Here is a 20,980-nt window from a genome sequence, read left to right as displayed (position 1 = left end):
CCAAATGTGCTGCCTTTTCGTTGTCGGTGCTTCCAAATGTGCTGCCTTTTTCGTTACCGGTGCTTCCAAATGTGCTGCCTTTTCGTTGTCGGTGCTTCCAAATGTGCTGCCTTTTCGTAGTCGGTGCTTCCAAATGTGCTTCCTTTTTTGTTGATGGTGCTTCTATTTTTTAAATGTTGTTTTGACTCTAGTATTATTGTAAATGGTTCTTGATTTGACTAGCGTATTATTCCATACGGTGCATGTATATAAACGAGTCCTAGACAACAGGACGCTCAGTTTGTTACTGCCGTCGTCGGTGTAAGGATCACATAGTTTGTTTCTTCTGGTGCATAAGTCGTGTAATTGCCTGTTATTGAGCCTTCGATGGCATCTTTACCGACTTTAACGACGAACTCAATGGAGGATGTACCATCGACTGCGGGAACCATGACGTCAGCGTCGACGATGGTGGAGCAGATCCCGTTGGCAACGTCGATGTCAACACTGGAGGAGACTTCAACAGACGTGGTACCGCCAGCAGAAGAGACTTTAATGCCGCTAGTGCTGGCTGCACAGGGAAACTCGGCGAACGCTGGTTCGCCATTAATGGAGACTTCAATGGATGCCGAATCGACAACAACTAACGAACATCGGTGCTGTTACTGCGACAAGATTTTCTCAAACAACAGCAATGCTCGACGACATGAGAATAGAGAATGTGCCAAGAACCTATATCGTAAAATGTTTGTTTGTGAGAAATGTCATAAGCAGTTTGCCAGAAAAGATAATATGAAAACGCACATGAAGGCATGCAAAGGTCCTGCTGTTCGGCAGAAAGTAAAGGTTTCGGCGCAACAACGATGCATTGATGTTCATAAGAGTATGCCTGGAGATGGTGCAACTGCGGCAACGTCAGTATCTGGATCGGGTCTGAAAGGTTCGTCTTCATCACCACGGTATCCTTGCAGCTACTGTGATACGTTGTTCGCATTTGCTCATGATGCACGAAGACATGAGCGGAGCAAATGCACGAAAAATCCATCTCGCATGAAGTTTCGATGTGATGAGTGTCATGAATGGTTTACTCGAATTGATAATTTGCGACGACATGCGAAAAACTGTAAAGGTGAAGTCCGTGTGCCTACTGCTGAACTACCTGCAGAAATTTCGACTCCTCGGTTTAGGTTGAAGGCTCGTGAGCGTACAAGCAAGAAAACCGATGTGCAGCAACCGATTGGTATGACGTCTGAATAGGAAAATAAACCTAAGACTGTGTTCGGCGCATTACAAGTGAACGATAATGGCTTATTCTTGGCGCAGTCTGCATTTCGTGGAACATTGAAGGACTACTATTATTTAAATACGTTAGGTGAGTCGAAAGACATTTGTAATTTTCTTGATGATATCAGAGAGGACATAATCAATCAGCTTACTGATGATGTAGCAACAAACGGACCTTTGAAATATAACTTGTGGTTAGACTGTATATATGGAAAGCCATATCCGTTCGATGACAAAGTGAAGAAGTGTGCATTCAAGACATCGGCTGCAGTAATTTACAGTTCTAACGATATGAAGCAAACTGTTAAAAACGGTATCCAGAAACTCTGTCAAGAAGAGGTAGACTATGTCTGTAAAGGTTCTGGCTGGACTCTGTCTAGTATAAACCGATTGGAGCTAAGAATTAGTCATTTCACACCATTGCGGAACAACATGATTATAAGATTGCTGGCTTTCGCAAATGATCCTGTAGTAGAAATTATGAAATAAATATTATGTTTGTAAAAGAACTTGTGGTGTTTAATTCCTCGAAACTGTTACTATTATGTTAAATTGATGTTATATTTAATTTTTTTGCATCGTCCTAGATCGTACCAAGGACCTTAGTCGATCTAATCAATCAGTATATAGATAACAAATTTATTTAATGAATTTTGGAATTTTTCCCGAATTTCTAGCTAAATAATTACGGATTTTCAAGATGGCGGCCAAATGACAAGATGTCGGGTGTCACAGCAATAATAAATGATTACTGCACTCTAGCGGATAAGAATTAAACTAACATGGCGTCAGCGCACTCATGCCGACGATACACTGATGATGGCTTCCAGCAGACGAGGACAAGATGGCGGACATGACGTCATACTACCTGACGATATATATGCTTTGAAAAAAAAGTGGTGGGAGTCAGTATGCCTGCAGCCACCTCGGGGGAAGGATCGGACGCCATTTTTATTTTTTTGCACTCGTCGGGTTTGAACCGAGGACTCCGAGCTCCGTGTCGTAAATGTTTGTTTTTTAAATATTTTATTAAATTTTTTATGATTTAACTTTTTTATAATTTTTAAATTTTTTTCATTAAAATCGGATAATAAATTTAAAGATGGCGGCCGTAACGGAAATTGCAACGGTGACGTCATAATTCAAAATGGCGGATAACACAATGCCGGAATGTTCGAGAAAACGAAATGACGTCATCCAAGATGGTGGATACAAGATGGCCGTCGGGGTCAAGGTCAAAGGTCAAGGTCACATCCTGATAGAGGCTTAACTGAGGCTTGAGTTAAGGATGCTTAAGCCACTATCAGGACATGTCTAGCCGCTGGGATTTTTGCGGAATAAATCGGGAAATTTTCCCTCGAAACGGGAATTTTTCCCTCGAAAACGGGGATTTTTTCTTAAAACGGGAATTTTTGAGTCATTTTGAGTCATTTTTGAAGAATTTTGAGGAATTTTTGCCGCCGTGACGTCACAAATCCAAGATGGCAGAGTCGGCTTTTGGCTCCACATCCTGCATCCTGGTCCAGTACCGGCTAATATATAGAGGAGAGTGCCCAAAAGTGGACCCCCATTTTGTTTTTTAATAAAAACACAAAGTAAACTGTAAAAAAATATGTTTTTAAAGCATGAAATATTTACTTTGTTAAGTTGTAAAGCATTTACATTTGTAATTTTGGAAAATATAATTAAAAATTGCTTTAAAAAAATTATTTACCAAACCCTTACACTTTGACGATCTTAAAAATAGTTGCCTAAATCGGACCCCTTGTAAAAACTATTAAAATAACACAGAGTAAAATAACAAATAAGGTATTAAATCAAAGAAAACATAATATCTATTGTTTCAAAATATACATCATATAAACAGTTACTAATTAAGTTTCAAATAAACATACAGAATGTCAAGATACAAAAGTTATAAACAGAATTACATCATTTAGCGATAAAAGTCGCAAATATAAACGTCCTGTTCAGCCCCTGCACAATCCACATGGGCCCACAATAAGCACATAACACACATGACCCAAAGTTCCCCTTTAGAATCCTCCGTAAATTTCCTGTCACAAAACATACACGAAGTATCATCATCTTTGGATGGGGAGACTTCGGAAGAAAGTCCAATTCGGATCTTCCAGATGACATGCTGTTTTCATCTTCGGTGCTTGATTCTTTCACATTTCTCTCAAAATTCAAATGCCTTGTCACGAGCACTTTTCCTTTTCTTGATGGCTCTGTTCCTGAACCACATCCCCGGCCACGATTCCTTTTGCGTCCTTGACCATGATTTCGTTCTTGCTGTTCTGCTTCCTTGGCTTCTTTAGCTTTTTTAGCTTCCACTAATTGGGTTTTGTAAGGAGTGGATGTAATGACCGTAGAACTGCAGGCCTTTTGTCCTCTGTTCGAGGTCCTCTTTTTAATTTTTGGGATGGGAGTGATGTCAAATGGGCTTGTCTTAGAAGATGTGGAACTCTGAGGATCCTCAGTTGTAGCTGATGGCTGCGGAATACCATGACGTGCCAAAGACGTTGATGGTTGACTTGGTTCAAACTCTACAATAACTCGTGGTTCCTCTGTGTTACGTTCTTCTCTGCTCTCTCGATAGCTCTGATTTTCTGCAGTTTGTTTCTTCAACACAGATTCGTAGAAACTTGAATCTCGTTTTATGTTTGCCTCTTCAATGTATTCAGCATCAGAGAACAGCTTCTTGTTCAAGGGGTATATGCCTGATATTTTAAATCCATTGATTGCTATTTGAGCAGTTTGGCATCTAATATAGGCTTTGCCAAACAATTCCATTACATCAAAAGGACTGACGGCGCGCTCATTGTGCCTTAACCACTGCCTGATTTCCTCACTGTAATAAGCTTTGAGAGGACCCATGTAACTTCTATCCAGCGGTTGTAGTTTGTGCGAGGAGTGAGGTGGCAGCGACAGAATGGTAACATTATTCGCTTTTGCCAAGTCGATCAGATCAATATTCTGTGTGTGGCTAAAGTGGCCATCCAGGAGCAACAGCACAGGTTTTTCATTCGTAGGATGGGCAAACTCGATGAAGTGTCGAAACCACTGAGTGAAGGAGTTGGTTTGGATCCACCCTGAAGGGTGCGTTGCAAAGATTGTTCCTGGTGGAGCACCCTTTTTCAACTGTTCACTCATATTTTTCCTCGGAAAAATTACTAAAGGTGGTACAAATGAGCCACTAGCATTCATACAAGCAACAATTGTTATAAGTGCCCCACGTTCTCCTGATGTCAAGGCAGCAACCTGTTTTCTACCCTTAAGGCCAATTACTTTTGCTACTTTACTTTGTACCACTGTAATTCCACTCTCATCAACATTGTAAATTCTGTCAGTAAAAAATTTACCTTTCTCATAAATATCTTCCAGAACATTATAGAATTTCTCTGTATTTTCTTTGCTGAACCCGAGAGCCTAGCTGTAGGATGTTCCAGTAGGCTTCCTTTCTGACAGTTTGGTTTTGTGGCGTTTAAGAAAATGTTTTACCCACTTTTTCCCAGCAATTCCATCTTTGAAAGGATGTTCAATGTCATTTCTCTCTACCAATTGCACAGCAATTCTTCGCAAGTCATTACGAGTAAGTTCAAAAAAAGAAGCTTCCATAGCAAGACAATAATGAACAAGCTCATGTTCAAGATCTTCACCCAAAACTGTAGGTCTGCCTCTTTTTGTAATTGCTGCTTCCTCAGGAGTACCGTACTTCATGTTGGACAACCTCATTAGTGTGGTTTTCGGAACATTAAACTGTTTACTGGCCTTCTTCCAACCCATCTTTTTTTTTTCCGAACTGCATCAATAGCTTTAGTCATTTTAGATGGACTCCACTTTCTTTGATCAATTTTTCCCATTATCCTTTTGGAATCTGCAACAGAATTCCAAAAGTATAAGAGTATAAACAAATAGAAGCCGATATAAGACATGAATATGTAAGGGGTCCGGTTAAGGGAACAAAGGGTCCGGTTTAGGCAACTGAAGGGGGTCCGGTTTGCGCGACTGTAGCTAACAATTTGCTAACCCAATAAATTTTTAATCAAGCATCTAAATGAAACGGGTTTGATACAAACATTTACAGTGCACCTTACCATTAAAAACATATAAAGGTCCGAAGGCTTACCTGCCAATATCTTGGAGAAATGATTAATTATGTAGCACACTGCAAAAACTTTTTACACTGCCACAACACACAATGGCGGGTGGTCACGCTACAAGTGAAGCGAGCGAGGTGTGCGCTCCGCTACGGCGTGGCAGAAGCCTGGACTACTGTTTGCACTCGGTACCGCTCGAGTTCAGGAGAATGCAGAGCCAGGAGACCGGGGGTCCGCTTTAGGGGGGGTAGTCCGGTTTTGGGCACTTTCCTCTACTACTTGTAACTAACCTAATACTAATAGTTTTTGCTTTAACTGGTATTCGTTTTATGGTAAAAATACTTTGTCATGTACCAATTGTAAAACAGCTAAGGAATGAATGTAGCTGTGAAAAAGTCAACACTAAAAATTAATAAGCATGCCAGTAACTAGGCCGACTTCAACATTTAAGATGCTATTTTGAGGTCAAACTTCTAACGCATATTTCATATAGGTGTTACAAAATGTAGAAAAATAAGTAAGAACCTGTTGTTATTTTGGTCATAAAATTATTATGTTACGTCATTTTGTAATTTTTATAACCCATATGAGTTTGCAAAAAAGAAACCACCTATTATAAAAACCCATTAAAATACAAATAATAAAACTAAACAGAGCTACCATTCGCAATAACGTGCTTTCGCTTCCAGTGTATTTTTTTTAATTTCTTGATCTGTCTACAGTTTATTAACTTCTTCGTGACCAGTCCTCTAGTTTCCTTACATTTCCATGATCAGTCTTCTATTGTCCTTCATTTTCTGTGACTTTCTTGATCAGTCCTCTAGTCTTCTGACTTTTTTGACTAGACTCCCAGTTTCCTTACCTCTTCGTGACCAGTCTTCCTTCTAATTCACTTACTCCTTCGTGACCAGTCCCTTAGTTTTCCTTATTTATTCGTGACCAGTCTAACAGTGTCCTTTATTTTCTTTGACTTTATTGACCATTCCTCTAGTTTCCTTTTTTCTTCGCAACCAGACTTCTAGCGTCCTTAATTTTTTATGACTTTCATGATCAGGCCTCCAATTACCTTTCTTAATTCATGACCATATATGCAGTTTTCTTACTTTTCGTGACCGGTCCTCTAGTTTACTTACTTCTTCACAACCTGTCTTATTGTGTTCTTTATTTGGTGACAGTTCTACAGTTTTCCTTAATTCTTCGTGCACAGTTCTCTAGTTTCCTTTCTTCTATGTGACCAGTCTTCTTGAGTACACTATTTTTGGTTTATTTCGTAAACAGCCGTCTAATTTCCTTTCTTCTTCTTGACCAGTCCCTTAGTTTTCCTTACTTTTTCGTGACCAGTCCCTTAGTTTTCCTTACTCCTTCGTGACCAGTCCCTTAGTTTTCCTTACTCCTTTGTGACCAGTCCCTTAGTTTTCCTTACTCCTTCGTGACCAGTCCCTTAGTTTTCCTTACTCCTTCGTGACCAGTCCCTTAGTTTTCCTTACTCCTTCGTGACCAGTCCCTTAGTTTTCCTTACTCCTTCGTGACCAGTCCCTTAGTTTTCCAACCTTCTTCGTGCCCAGTCCTCTAGTTTCCTTCCTCCTCAGTGGCCGATGCTCCAGTGTCCTTGCTTCGCCCGACCCCGCTGATTCGTCACGTCCGAAGGGTCGCGTGCTCTTGCTCGCAGGGGAGCGGTGGGGGTGTTCTTCTCGATGGAGCAGCTGGGCGGCGACCCTTGCAACGAGTCGCTCAGCCCCGGGGCCGGCGGCCACCGCTGCGACCCGGAGACCTCCGAGGTGAGTGTCCTGGCGAGCCTTGAAGCACGCGCACGTCTGCTCCCGACACGCGCTTCACGACACTCTGTGCCGGGCATAAGGTTGTGTTCATACACATTCACAGGTACATTCACACGGAAACAATCTAGTGTACGCAGAAACCCTGGGTTTGGACTACTACCTGAACATTTATCCTCTATGTTGTCCCAGTACCTCCAACAGTTAAAAATTTGTTTGTAAACCGTTCCCTGAATAGATTTCCAGTATTAACTGCGTACATTAATTATCATCATTAAACAAAATTATTCTTGAATTAAACATCAATAAAAATATAAAATTATGCACTTTTTTTTAAAGAATATCTTAGTATATCTCTAAAAATTTGCAAAAATAACGTTAGCCTTTGTGTTGTACAAAGTAAAAATATCTATTTTGTAATATTAAAAAAACTATTTCTTGGCAACTGGTTCCCAAAGGAATCGTTTGTAAGATTTCAATTTTTTTTCTTTTGTGAAATGATGTGTCACCTTTAGGAGGTAACCTTGTCATCAACTATTCTGAAATCTAAAATAGTTAAATGTACATATCAAATTGCATTTTATCCTAAAGTAAAATGAGTGTGTATAATAATCGTTTCTCTAATGCTAGTTTAAGTTGCTTCAAATTTGACAGTTCTCAAACAAACTACCAACTGGTAATCATTTCTCAACAGTCACTCACATAGCTACATATGATGTTTGTATTATAAGTGTATTTGCCACACGAGAAAAGGTCATCTTGCTTGAAACCGAGGTTGGATGTTATTTATCAGTTGTTGCATAAAGACAGTTCTGGGACAGGTGGATGAGTGAGGGGGTCAATAACCCTATTCCTAATTAAACTTTAATTAAAATAGTTTGGTAATTAACAATTTCTTCAAATAAACCTTTAATTATGACAATTAGGTAATTGACCCTTTTTGCTAATTAAACTATACATCAATATATTTAACCCATAAATCAATATAAATAGTCCTTTTAACAATATAATAAATTAACCATTTAATCAGTTATTCAAATTAATCAACATATTTATCTTGCTGTTTGTTATGCTGGTGGCCACCATCTTGTTTTGGACTGCTGGTGGCCGCCATTTTTATTCCGAAGATTGGAGGTAGGTGTCGCTAGTGGTATATTTTTAGTTTTTAAAAAATCTGAGAGGCAGTGGCTGGGTTTGATCCCTCCACCCTTGGGTTAGAAAACATACGCCTTTACCCGCCTGATAACTAGCAAAGTTGAAAAATTAAGAAGTAAATAAGGTATTTATCTCACAAGGTATGTCTTTAGTGTAGGTGATGTAAGGTAGGAAGCGCTATGTAGAAATAAAATAAAAAAACACCAGAGGGCACAATCTTTAATTAACAGTGTTGATGCTGGAGAGCGCAATCTTTAATTCATAATGTGTTTGCCACTGTCCACCAAGTTTGCATTTTAAAATTTGTTGGCATATAGCGCCACCATTGCCATCTTTAGTTCAAGGAATGGCCATTAGAGGGCGGTACAATCGAATTTTAAAAAATATTAACCTTAAAATTCTCCGCATTCTTTATTTCACTAGTCGTCCCCAACTTGGATGCGTGATGCGACTAAAAATCTGTTCCCATACGTGCACAAGGTACACAAGCAAGGCGATATATATATCACCAGCCATATTGGATTCAGTAGCAGACATTTTGGATGCGTGAAGCGCCTAAAGATCTGTTCCCTTATGTGCACAAAGTACACAAGCAAGGCGATATATATCCCCAGCCAAACTGGATTCAGTAGCAGACATCTTGGATGCGTGAAGCGCCCAAAGATCTGTTCCTTTATGTGCACAGAGTGCGTAAACAACGCCATGGATGACGTCACGAGCAGCTCATCAGAAAGCCAGCAGCTGCTCAGCTCCTATGCAGTATAACCGCGCCATTGACTGAAAATCCTTAAGTGACATTAGGAACATAATAATCACATGATGTTTTCCACATCACCTTAGAGAGAGGTAGGTCTCAGAGGTACAGCATCAGATGGATTAACACTTTTTTTTATACAATGTGAGTCTCCCTTGGAATTCTATGCATCCATATTAAGCATGGTATTAGGTGTAGCACCCGACAACGGCTTAAAAAGAAAACAATTCCCAGAAAAAAATCAAAGGGGCAATGAATTATGGGGAAAGTATACATATCCCTCGATGAAACCAACTTGCCACCACATACCTTGACAGCATATATACCTTATTTACTACATTTTACTTCAACGGTTCTAATGGTCGAGCGGGTAAACGTGTAGGCCTATGTTATACAACCCAAAGATGTTTGAATCAAATCCCAGCCACTACCTGTCAAATTTTAGAAAATAAAAAAAATACCACTAGCGACACCTACCACCAAGCTTCTGAACTAAGATATCAGCCTCCAGCATACCAAAAACAAGATGGTGGCCACCGGCGTAACATACATCGAGAGATAAAAATTGATAAATTTGAATAATTGTTTAAAGGGTTAATTATATTTATTAACAGGGTTAATTAGCGTAATTAAATGGTTAAATTGTGAAATGTTTAGTTATGTACTCACTCATTTGCCTGCCCCAGAACTCGCTTAATGCCACTACTCACATCACTGGCGAGTACTGCAAGACTCGCTCACAGTTTCTTGTCCATACATACAAGTAGTATATAATAGGGCATCCGGGGACTGGGTCCTGGGTGTGGAGCCTGTGGAGCTGACCGCCATCTTGGATTGTGACGTCACGGCGGCCATCTTGGATGGATGTGACCTTGACCTTTGACCTTGACCTTGAATTTGACCTGCAAAATGTGTCAAAATTCTCCAAAATTGGACAAAATGTGCCCAAAATTCCTCAAAATTTCCATTTTTGTGGAAAAACATTCCACCAAAAAATCTGAAAAAATAAAAAAATAAAAAATTCCCTTTTCGAGGGAAAAATTCCCATTTCGAGGGAAAATTTCCCGTTTTTAGTCCTTAAAAATCCCAGTGGCTAGAAATGTCCATATAGCGGCTTAAGCATCCATGTCTACAGCCGCAGATAAGCCTCCGACGTCAAATTGGATGATGACGTCACCGTTGCAGTTTCCGTTACGCCCGCCATCTTTAACTTTTTTATTTATTATCCGATTTTAATGAAATTTTTTTTAAAACTTATAAAAAAATTCAATTAATAAAATGTTAATAAAATATATATAAAAAATATACTTTTACGACACGGAGTTCGGAGTCCTCGGTTCGAACCCGAGTGCAAAAAAAATTAAAAATGGCGACCGATCCTTCTCTCACAGTGGATGCAGGTAGACTGACCCCCACCACTTTCACCAATGCACATATACCATCAGGTAGTATGACGTCATGTCCACCATCTTGAAAATCCGTAATTTTAATGCTAGAGATTCGGGAAAAATTTTAAAAATCATTAAAAAAATTAAATAATAGAATTAAATAATAGAAATTAAATAAAATATTACTTATAAACCACTGTAGCATGTATCGTTATGGTCGCCATCTTGGATTATATAATTGTAGCATGTTTCGTTACGCCCGCCATCTTGTCTTCGTCTGCTGGAGACCTCCATCTTGTTATCATTGGCTAGAGTGCGCTGACACCATGTTAGTTTAATTCTTACCCGCTAGAGTGCAGTAATCATTTATTATTACTGTGACACCCGCCATCTTGTCATTTGGCCGCCATCTTGAAAATCCGTAATTATTTAGCTAGAGATGCGGGAAAAAGTTCAAAATTCATTAAATAAATCACCCATTAATTTAAATATTGATTCGATCGCTTCCTGTCCTTGGTTCGATACCCGACCGATGCAATAATGTTTAATTTTATGTAAAATAATAATAATTTCAATAAACCATGTTCAACATTCTTAAAGAGACTTTAAAACCTCTACTAACATCATCCTAAAAGCCATCAACACCACCACCTTGGAAAATTCGTAATTATATTGCTAGAGATTCGGGAAAAAGTTACAAATTCATTAAATAAATTTGCAAACAATTAAATGATTAATTAGGTCGACTTAGGCCCTTGGCACGATTCGGAATGAAGATGAAAAATAATAAACATAATATACTTAATAGTGGCAGGTTCGACAAAGAAAACAACACAAGTTCTTTCACAAAATAAACTTTATTACATAATTTCTACTTTACTACACGAACACTTGCGAAAGTTAACATTATAATAATCATTTAGGTCCGCATAGGCGTGAAATGACTAATTCTTAGCTCCAATCGGTTTATACTAGAAAGAGTCCAACCAGAACCTTTACAGACATATTCCTCCTCTTCTTGACAGAGTTTCCGGATACCATTTTTAACAGTATGCTTCACATCGTCAGAACTGTAAATTACTGCAGCCGATGTCTTGAATGCACACTTCTTCACTTCGTCTTCGAATGGATACGGCTTTCCATATATACAGTCCAACCACAAGTTGTATTTTAATGGACCGTTTGTTGCAACGTCATCAGTAAGTTGACTGATTATGTTCTCTCTGATATCATCAAGAAAATTACAAATGTCTTTCGACTCACCTAACGTATTTAGATAATAGTAGTCTTTCAATGTCCCACGAAATGCAGACTGCGCCAAGTAGAACCCATTATCATTCACTTGTAATGTGCCGAACACAGTCTTAGGTTTATTTTCTTGTCCAGACGTTATAGCAATCGGTTGCTGCACATCGGTTTTCTTGCTTGTTCTCTTACGAGTCTCCAATCTAAAGCGAGGAGTCGAAATTTCTACAGGTAGTTCTTCAGTAGACACACGGACCTTACCGTTGCAATTTTTCACATGCCGTCGCAAACTATCAATACGTGTAAACCATTCATGACACCCATCACAGCGAAACTTTATACGGGATGGATTCTTCTTGCATTTACTCCGTTCATGTCTTCGTGCATCATGAGAAAATGCGAACGTCATATCACAGTAGCTGCAAGGATACCGGGGTGATGAAGACGAGCCTTTCAGGCCCGATCCAGATACTAACGTTGCCGCAGTTGCGTCATCTCTAGGCATACTCTTATGCACATCGATGCATCGTTGTTGCACCGATACCTTTACTTTCTGCCGCTCTGCAGGACCTTTACATGTCTCCAAGTGATGCTTCAAATTAGCATTTCTTGTAAATTGCTTGCGACATTTGTTACAGCCAAACATTTTACGATAAGGGTTCTTAGCGCATTCTCTCCTCTCGTGTCGTCGAGCATTGCTGTTGTTTGAGAAAATCTTGTCAGAGTAACAGCACTCATGTTCGTTAGTTGTTGTTGAATCACCATCCATTGAAGTTTCCATCGAGGGCGAAACGAAGTTCGACGAGTTTTCCTGCGTAGTCAGCACCACCGGCATTAAAGTCTCTCCTGCTGACGGTATCGCGACTGTTGAAATTTCCTCTTTTGATGACGTCGTCGTTGCCGACGGGATCTGCACCTTCTCCGCCGTAGCTGACGTCAGGGTTCCCGTAGACGATGGTGCGTCGTCCATCAAGTTCAGCGTTTTAGATGGTAAAGATGCCATCGAAGTTTCAAGAACAAGCAATTACACGACTTATGCACCAGAAGAAACAAACTAGGTGATCCGTACACCGTCGACGTCAGTAACAACTGAGCGTCCTGCTGTCTAGGACTCGCTTATATACATGCACCGGTTGGAATAATATGCTAGTCAAATCAAGAACCAATTACTATAATACTCGAGTCAAAACATCATTTAAAAAAGAAGCACACCAAAATAAGGTAACACATTTGGAAGCAAATTCGACAAATGAAATGGTCACACAATACACGCACGTGCAGCTTTCATCACAAAGTTAACATTTACATTCCATTCAAGCGAAGTATCAAGCCAACGCCACATCATCATATTAACATCCTATTGGTCATACTATCCTCAAAATTTCACAGTCTTATAAATCACACTAGTTATAGAAGGACTTATAGTTTATAACACACATCATTTCAGACATTGATCGTTAACAAATTCGAATTTAAAAATGTAAAATGTAAGTACTTGTTAAATTGAAGAACCAGGTACGTAAATATTTTATATACTTTATGTACACTGTAGGCGTCAAGAGCTTGAAAGTACTTACGTAAGAATGATATTTAATAAAACTCATATTAAATTGTATATTTATTTCCAATAATATACATCTGATCAAAAAAAGCAGGTTTTATTCTATAAACCCTGCATATCGTAGTTCATGTTTCTTTGAGGATGTACAAATTTTGAACATATCGCGAACCAAGTAGAAGTTTTAGCCTATTCACCAATCATTTGGATTGACTCTCGATGAGCAATTTGGTCTCGCGTGCTACGGCTTCCATCATCTTTACATATATGTTATTAATAGTCTTAAAATCTTCACTATCACAGACGTAAAGACATCATCACCGTAGCTACCAGTTATAATACCAGGAGCCGCATCAATATCACTCATTTTATGATATCGTCTCCGCATTTCTGTTGTCAGAGACGTACCACAATCTACGATCGTGTAAGCTTTACAATAGTCTCTATTGTTTTATAGACATGGTTAGCTCCATTCCCATTTTCTGTAAAAGCTAGTGTGTCCAGTTTTACTATTTAAACCTTCAACCCATCATCCCAAACAAAATTAAATCATCGTAGTATATAGAAAAAAAAATCAACAAAGTTCCTTTCATTTAATCTTAGGAACCGCTTCATCCTTTACACCTTTAGTATAGTTTCTTGAGCCCAAGTGTCTTTCATTATATACCATGCAGTGTTTTTCAAGAGATGTGGTATACTACCAGTTCTACATACAAATCCATCCTATCATTGATTTGTTTACACATTAGAAAAAAAAACCACGTTATTTTTACGTGTTTGATTAAATTACCACTTCGACTAAAATAATTAACACACATAGTAATTTCTACAAAGGACACTTTACCCAAGATATTTTAACCATCATCTCTGAAAACAAACATGTCCCATCTATATTACGTAGTAAACGAGGGTTAGAGGAGATGGGACAAACAAGTGCTAGTCACTCATAGGGTAAGAACCATGTGTGTTCAATACCTATCTCAGTCAATGAAGCATATATGTATTTCTCTTACCTCATGTAGAAAAATATCTTACAATGCATACGAATTTAAACTTATTCACGTACGACTAGTCAAAAGTACATAAATTCAAGCATGTCAACCTAAAAAAAAAATTCTCAAGGATAGAGGCAGAGACTTCTCGATCGAGACACGCCTACCATCACCTGCAAATGAACATTGACCCCTCGCGCGGGAGTTGCAAGCTTGCAGAATGCTGCGACACTCATATGTTTTGCTCGAGACATGCATACATCACGTCGCTAGCCTTCCAACTCATTACACGTAAAACTCCAGTGAAATCGTAATCAAGCACATGTAAAGTACTTGACGGAACCACTTCAAAGTATACATCACCGAACGAGAGCAGAAAATCAGCCTACGAATGTATATCTTGCTACCTACAAAAATAGATGTGTAGCACATATACGAGAGGAGTCGATTCCTACATACCATACTCAATACTCTGATAATTATAAGCAGCAAAATATTTTAAATCAAGACCTTAGCCAGTATACATTTAATTTCCCATGTTGTAAAAATTCATGTTAGTAATCAGCAACGAAGGAGTGAGTAACTTGGATGAAGAACCGCTTTCCAAGTATCCAGAATCTTACTGTTACAGCCAGTGCACCAGCTTACTCCAAAGTGTGGTCAATTGATAAACATTCTTTAATTTTTTAATATCACCCCCGTACTGTCCACCAATATATGACAGGTTACGATTTAAGACCATAAATTTCCCACAAGTCTGTTAGTTTTATTTCGGGAAGTAATAAATTATTTCTCAGAAATAATAAATCAAGTTCCTAGTCAGATTTGCTCTAATGTTACGGCATTACCTGTACCTGCACTTTACCAAAATATCTCCCATAAATAATCTTAAGAATGCAGATGGCATACTCAGTCAAAAATAATTTTGCAAAAAAAAAAAAAAAACAGTCTTCATCATTATTGGTAAAACAAAATAATACACACAAACAAGACAAAACGGACATTACAAACCCGACCTGAATTACGTGTCACATGTAGTTTATTACATTAAGATAAACAATGTAGGTTAAGGAAAAATAAATAAAAAATTCTTTAATTCAATAATTACTTAAAATTGTACATTTATACACAATAAAATCTGACATGGTATAAATATCGTATACATTTCTCAGTCCGTGCGACACTAATTTTATTAAAATAAATTATTATAGTTCGTATTAAGAATGACAAAATACAAATAATTCATACAGATCACGATACATCAGTTCAGGAGTGCAACACCTTAGAGGGCCTGAAATTATGCTAGAGACCTTCCTTTACAAAATTTATAATGTTTTTTTAAGTAAAATTTTCGTGTAACCTGTATACCGCACTTCTCACACAGAAATTTTACACGATCAAGATTTCTTCTGCAGCCATGCTTTTCATGGATGCGTGTACTACGTAGTCGTTCAAACCGTTTACCACAGTAGCAGCACTCATACAGATATTCATCGCAATTACCATCGCTTCCCCGATGTACAACTTGCAAATGAACTTTGCTTTTACAATGCCTAATCAAATTACTTTTGTTTGTGAAATGTACACCACACGGGTCACACGGAAATGTCACACGATTAGCGTTTCTTCTACAGACATGATTTTCATGTCTTCTTGCATGTTGTCGGTATTTAAAACTTTTGTCACAGTACGTACACAGATGTCTCGTCGTTAGACCTTGAGTCACCGACGGCTCGGAAAGTATCTTACTTTCAATGTGCACTGCTGTTGTAGGCGACGAAGTCCCGTATGTTGCATGAGCTGGAGATTTCCCAGTCGACATTGACAGATCATCTGTACTGGATGCCAAAGAATCTGATGTATACACGACTGATGCAGAAGCTGGGAATTGCTCACAAAATGTTGTATTTACCAAATGCGATGTAGTTGCAGGTATCGGAGTCTCCTCTGCGTTCGATAATGCACACATTGAAGTCTCTTGGAGTAAAGAGACAGTAGATACAGCCATCATCGGGATCTCTGGTGATGGTAGCCTCGTTACCATCGGAATCTCTGGAGCTGCTCTCATCGTTGTCATCGAGATCTGCTTCGTCATCATCACCTCCGTCGTCAGGGACCCCGGTGAAGACGCGAGACCCTCCGTCAAGATCTATGCAGTCGTTGACCCCGCCACCATTGGAATTTGTACCGATGTCGACGTTGCTACCATTGAGTTCGGATACACATCAATATGCATATACAAGACTTATATGCAGACAAGCCAAATCATCAGATCTGCATTGCACCACTACAAGAGGTGGACTGAGGGACCTGCTGTCTAAGTCTCGCTTAAATAACCATGTTCGCTTGTATAATACGCAAGTCAATACATCATCCATTGTTATTACTTAAAAAAAATTAGGAATTTCAAGGAATGTGAATTTAAATTATATATACAATCAACTAATCACACATCCTACATACACGGTTAATTTAGACTTAATAGAGGAGCAAGAGTCTGTAATCAATGGAACTTTCACAACCCAAACAAAATTTAAAGTAGGTACCCAAATTTAAATATTATGTAGAGCTACACATAACATCCAACTGACTCCAAATGACTACAACACATGACTAAAATAATTTATACGATACCAGGCTAGGTCCAAAGTCAATTTTTTTATTGTACCTATCATCTACAGTTCAGAGGACCTTCAGTGTTGATATAGCTACAGCCAAGACATGTCCAGTACCATACATCTTCAAAGCCTTCAAAGTCGATCCTTGTTAAGCCTTACGACAAAAGTCTCCGAAACAAGAGACCTACTCTACAAGTTTACTGGACATTTTAAGCTTGTCATAGCACACATCGATAAAAATCTTCGTAAATAACCCAAAATATTATCAGACCACTAGCATTCGATTTATGCACATACAATAGGTCACCCACATATTCGTCAACACATGACCATTCTACATTAAGCTCCTCACTTACTTATATCAGCCTAATCGACTACACTCAGCACACATAAACTAAAAGAAGTCAAATAACACCCTATTATTTATTTACATTCGAATATTTAACAGCATGCCGACTGCTAATTAAATAAGCCAGACAGTGAACATGTTAGCAAAGTTTACTTTTATATAGGACCAGGACTCCATTGAACCTTCAGAACCTAGCTACACATACACAGTGCTGGATGCAAGGAACTCTACACTCATTTGTCATCACTGACACTCATATTACATAATAGACACTTGAGTCAACACTCATTTTCCATCATTAACATTCACACAAACGCAAATTAACCACCATCGACACTCAATTCAACACTCACTTTCCATAATCTAAACTCAATTCGGCACTCATTTTCCATCATCGACACTCAATTCAACACTCACTTTCCATAATCTAAACTCAATTCGGCACTCATTTTCCATAGTCGACACTCAATTCAACACTCATTTTCCATCATCGACACTCAAATCGACACTCATTTTCCATCACCGTCACTCAATTCCTCACTCATTTTCCATCATAGACACTCAATTCGACACTCATTTTCCATCAACTACACTCAATTCGACACTCATTTTCCATCATAGACACTCAATTCGACACTCATTTTCCATCATAGACACTCAATTCGACACTCATTTTCCATAATCGACACTCAATTTCCATAATCGACACTCAATTCGACACTCAATTTCCATCATCGACACTCAATTCGACACTCATTTTCCATCGATGACACTCAATTCAACACTCATTTTCCGTCATCGATACTTAATTCTACATACTCCTTCCTTCTTCGACACTCATTTTCCATCATCTACATACAGTAAAATGGAAACTTTCCACACACACACACACACAGAGATATATATTAATATATTCATACTCAACTCAATTCTTTAAAGTAGCAAACACATGAACTTTATTAGGGCATGAATAACGACACATTTTAATAACAATTTTTAAAATTATATTTATATCAAAAATACAAAAGTATAAAATTTCATCAGTCAATACACATTACTAACTTATTATTTATACCCTGAAATTCTAAGTTCATCAAGAATAGTCCACGTTTCTTTGATAACTGATACAATTTCGTCATCTTGCGAAACAAGTAAAAGTCGCAACCTGTTCGTTAACACGTTCGGGTCTTTCCACGATATATAATCAATTTCACTTGATGCCACCACCTTCTTCGAATGTTTGCTGAACATATTCTGAAAATCGTTGTAATAATGATTATGATAATTTGTATCACCATCATCGGTGCTGTTCACATCTTTATCAAACACACTGACATCTTCATCTTGCATATCCCAGTATTTCGAATTTTTTGACATTGGAGTACCGTCATTGGTATCAAGCTTACTTGCTAATTTTCCAAAAAAATATTCCAAAGTCCGTAGAAGTCTACTATAAGACGTCTTGTCACTTTTTCTGGAGATGTTACTTTCATTATCCTCTACCTTACTTATATCTTCAACACCAGTTAAGCTATTTCCTTCCTCAAGACCTGGAGATATTTTAACACAATCGCTTTTAAGACTAGGTAGATCAATTTCATTGTAAGACATACTGTCCCCGAGCATATCGTCTCCATCTATGTACTTTATCTCCTGAACAAGCTTGGCTTTACAAGTTTTATAGTGTCTTTTTAATTTCTCTCTTCGTGTCATCCGCCTACCACACTTGCCACAACTTAGTATTTGACGGAATGGACTTTTAACACAATCGTTCTTTTCATGTCTACGAGCATTATAGATGTTATCAAAGTATTTGCTACAGTATGTACAATGTCTTCCAGATCGAGATCGATATTTGAGTATCGTACCTTCACTAGTCTGTACGTACTCCATAATGGTTGAATAGCCACTAATAGTATTATTTAGGTACTTCGTATTTTTATGTATGAACATTCATCAATTATTTACGAAAAAAGATTTTTTTTCCCATTTTGACTAAAAAAACTCATGTTCCACGTAGTTTTACTACCCACCTTCATATTTCCTCATATGTTATGTTGTAAAAGCAGCCAAAGTTGGTTGTAGGTTACGGAATGCTCACTCACGATCTGTTGAAAAAGGTGTGCTACCCTAGATCTCAAGAGGAAGAACATTGACCTTATTTAAAAATTAGTGAATAATATCATGGCCTAGCAAGAATCACAAGATAATCTATTCACATATTAGCAACCATCATGTATCAGTTGTCTGTATATGCAGTCTCTGTTTTCTGTATAAGTAGACAATGTTTTGTGTGGGATGCGGGATGCTCCCTAACGATCGCAACAGAAGGAGGGCTTCGCTAGAACTCAAGGGGAAGTGAAATCTTTGTGTGTGATAGCTTTTCCCATTTGTTTCAAGACATCGTAATCGTCTGAATAATGAACTTTGGTTTTTGTGTGATTTCCACCTGTTAAAATTATTTTTTAAGTGTTGATTTGATAATATGACTTCGGAAATTTATACGAAACTCTGAATAAAATTACCTGTCTTAGACACCAAGGACAATACAGTTTGTCTTTCATGTTAATGCTTCTCAGCTGTCTCAAAGCATATTATTTGTCTGAGTAAAGTTATTATTTTTTAAATCCACCTTGATAAAAATATTGTAAGTGCTGATTTATTGACAGAATTTCACTGATTAAATGTAACTCTGAATAGAAATTACATGACTCAGTAAGTAAAAAATTCTTCATGCAGAGATAGATCTCTCACAAATAATCTGAAGCACTCGGTGAAAACCATCAGATGTCTAGTTAGGTATAATAAGAAACACTTGGAGAAAGCCATCAATATAATAACAAGAATAATCTGAAGCACTCGGAGAAATCCATCAGATGTCTAGTTAGGTATAATCAGAAGCACCCGGAGAAAACCATCATAATATTGTCAAGAATAATCAGGAACACACGGAGAAAACCACCATAATATTGACAAGAATAATCAGGAACACACGGAGAAAACCACCATAATATTGACAAGAATAATCAGGAGCACACGGAGAAAACCACCATAATATTGACAAGAATAATCGGAAGCACACGGAGAAAACCACCATAATATTGACAAGAATAATCGGAAGCACACAGAGAAAACCACCACAAGTTTTCTTTGATATCATAAAAATACAGAAAAAAAAAATTTAAAAATAAAAAAAAATTAATAAAAAAAATTTAAAAAAATAAATAAAATTCTGGCCTGTACTAGAACTATATCTTTGCTCAATAATGAGAAGTTCACAAGCTAGCAGAATCTGTTCATTAATTTTTTTATTTTATTTATTAAAAAGACACTATAAAACTTGTAAAGTCAAGCTTGTTCAGGAGATAAAGTACATAGATGGAGACGATATGCTCGGGGACAGTATGTCTTACAATGAAATTGATCTACCTAGTCTTAAAAGCGATTGTGTTAAAATATCTCCAGGTCTTGAGGAAGGAAATAGCTTAACTGGTGTTGAAGATATAAGTAAGGTAGAGGATAATGAAAGTAACATCTCCAGAAAAAGTGACAAGACGTCTTATAGTAGAAGTAGTATAGGAAAGTATTTCCGAGGACTGGCGCCGGCGCGTGGTGTGTGGTGTCGGTGTCCGCCATCTTGGATTGTGACGTCACGGCGGCAAAAATTCCTCAAAATTCCTCAAAAATGACTCAAAATGACTCAAAAATTCCCGTTTTAAGAAAAAATTTCCCGTTTTCGAGGGAAAAATTCCTATTTCGAGGGAAAATTTCCCGTTTTAT

General features: G+C 38.0%; 1 protein-coding gene across 1 annotated transcript in view; it reads left to right on the top strand.

Moving 5' to 3' along the window:
• LOC134540951 (probable G-protein coupled receptor 179) overlaps nucleotides 1-20,980 on the top strand; it is a 247,960-nt gene that overhangs the window by 14,668 nt on the left and 212,312 nt on the right. Inside the window, exon 2 of the mRNA XM_063384039.1 lies at nucleotides 7,036-7,144. Within this exon, the coding sequence (XP_063240109.1) occupies nucleotides 7,036-7,144 (109 nt within the window). The remainder of the gene's footprint in view (nucleotides 1-7,035; nucleotides 7,145-20,980) is intronic.

This window comes from Bacillus rossius, chromosome 17 (assembly GCF_032445375.1).
Source record: "Bacillus rossius redtenbacheri isolate Brsri chromosome 17, Brsri_v3, whole genome shotgun sequence".
NCBI classification, from domain to species: Eukaryota; Metazoa; Arthropoda; class Insecta; order Phasmatodea; family Bacillidae; genus Bacillus; species Bacillus rossius.
The sequence above is the reverse complement of the archived record's forward strand: the minus strand, read 5'-3'. Positions and strand labels throughout refer to the sequence as shown.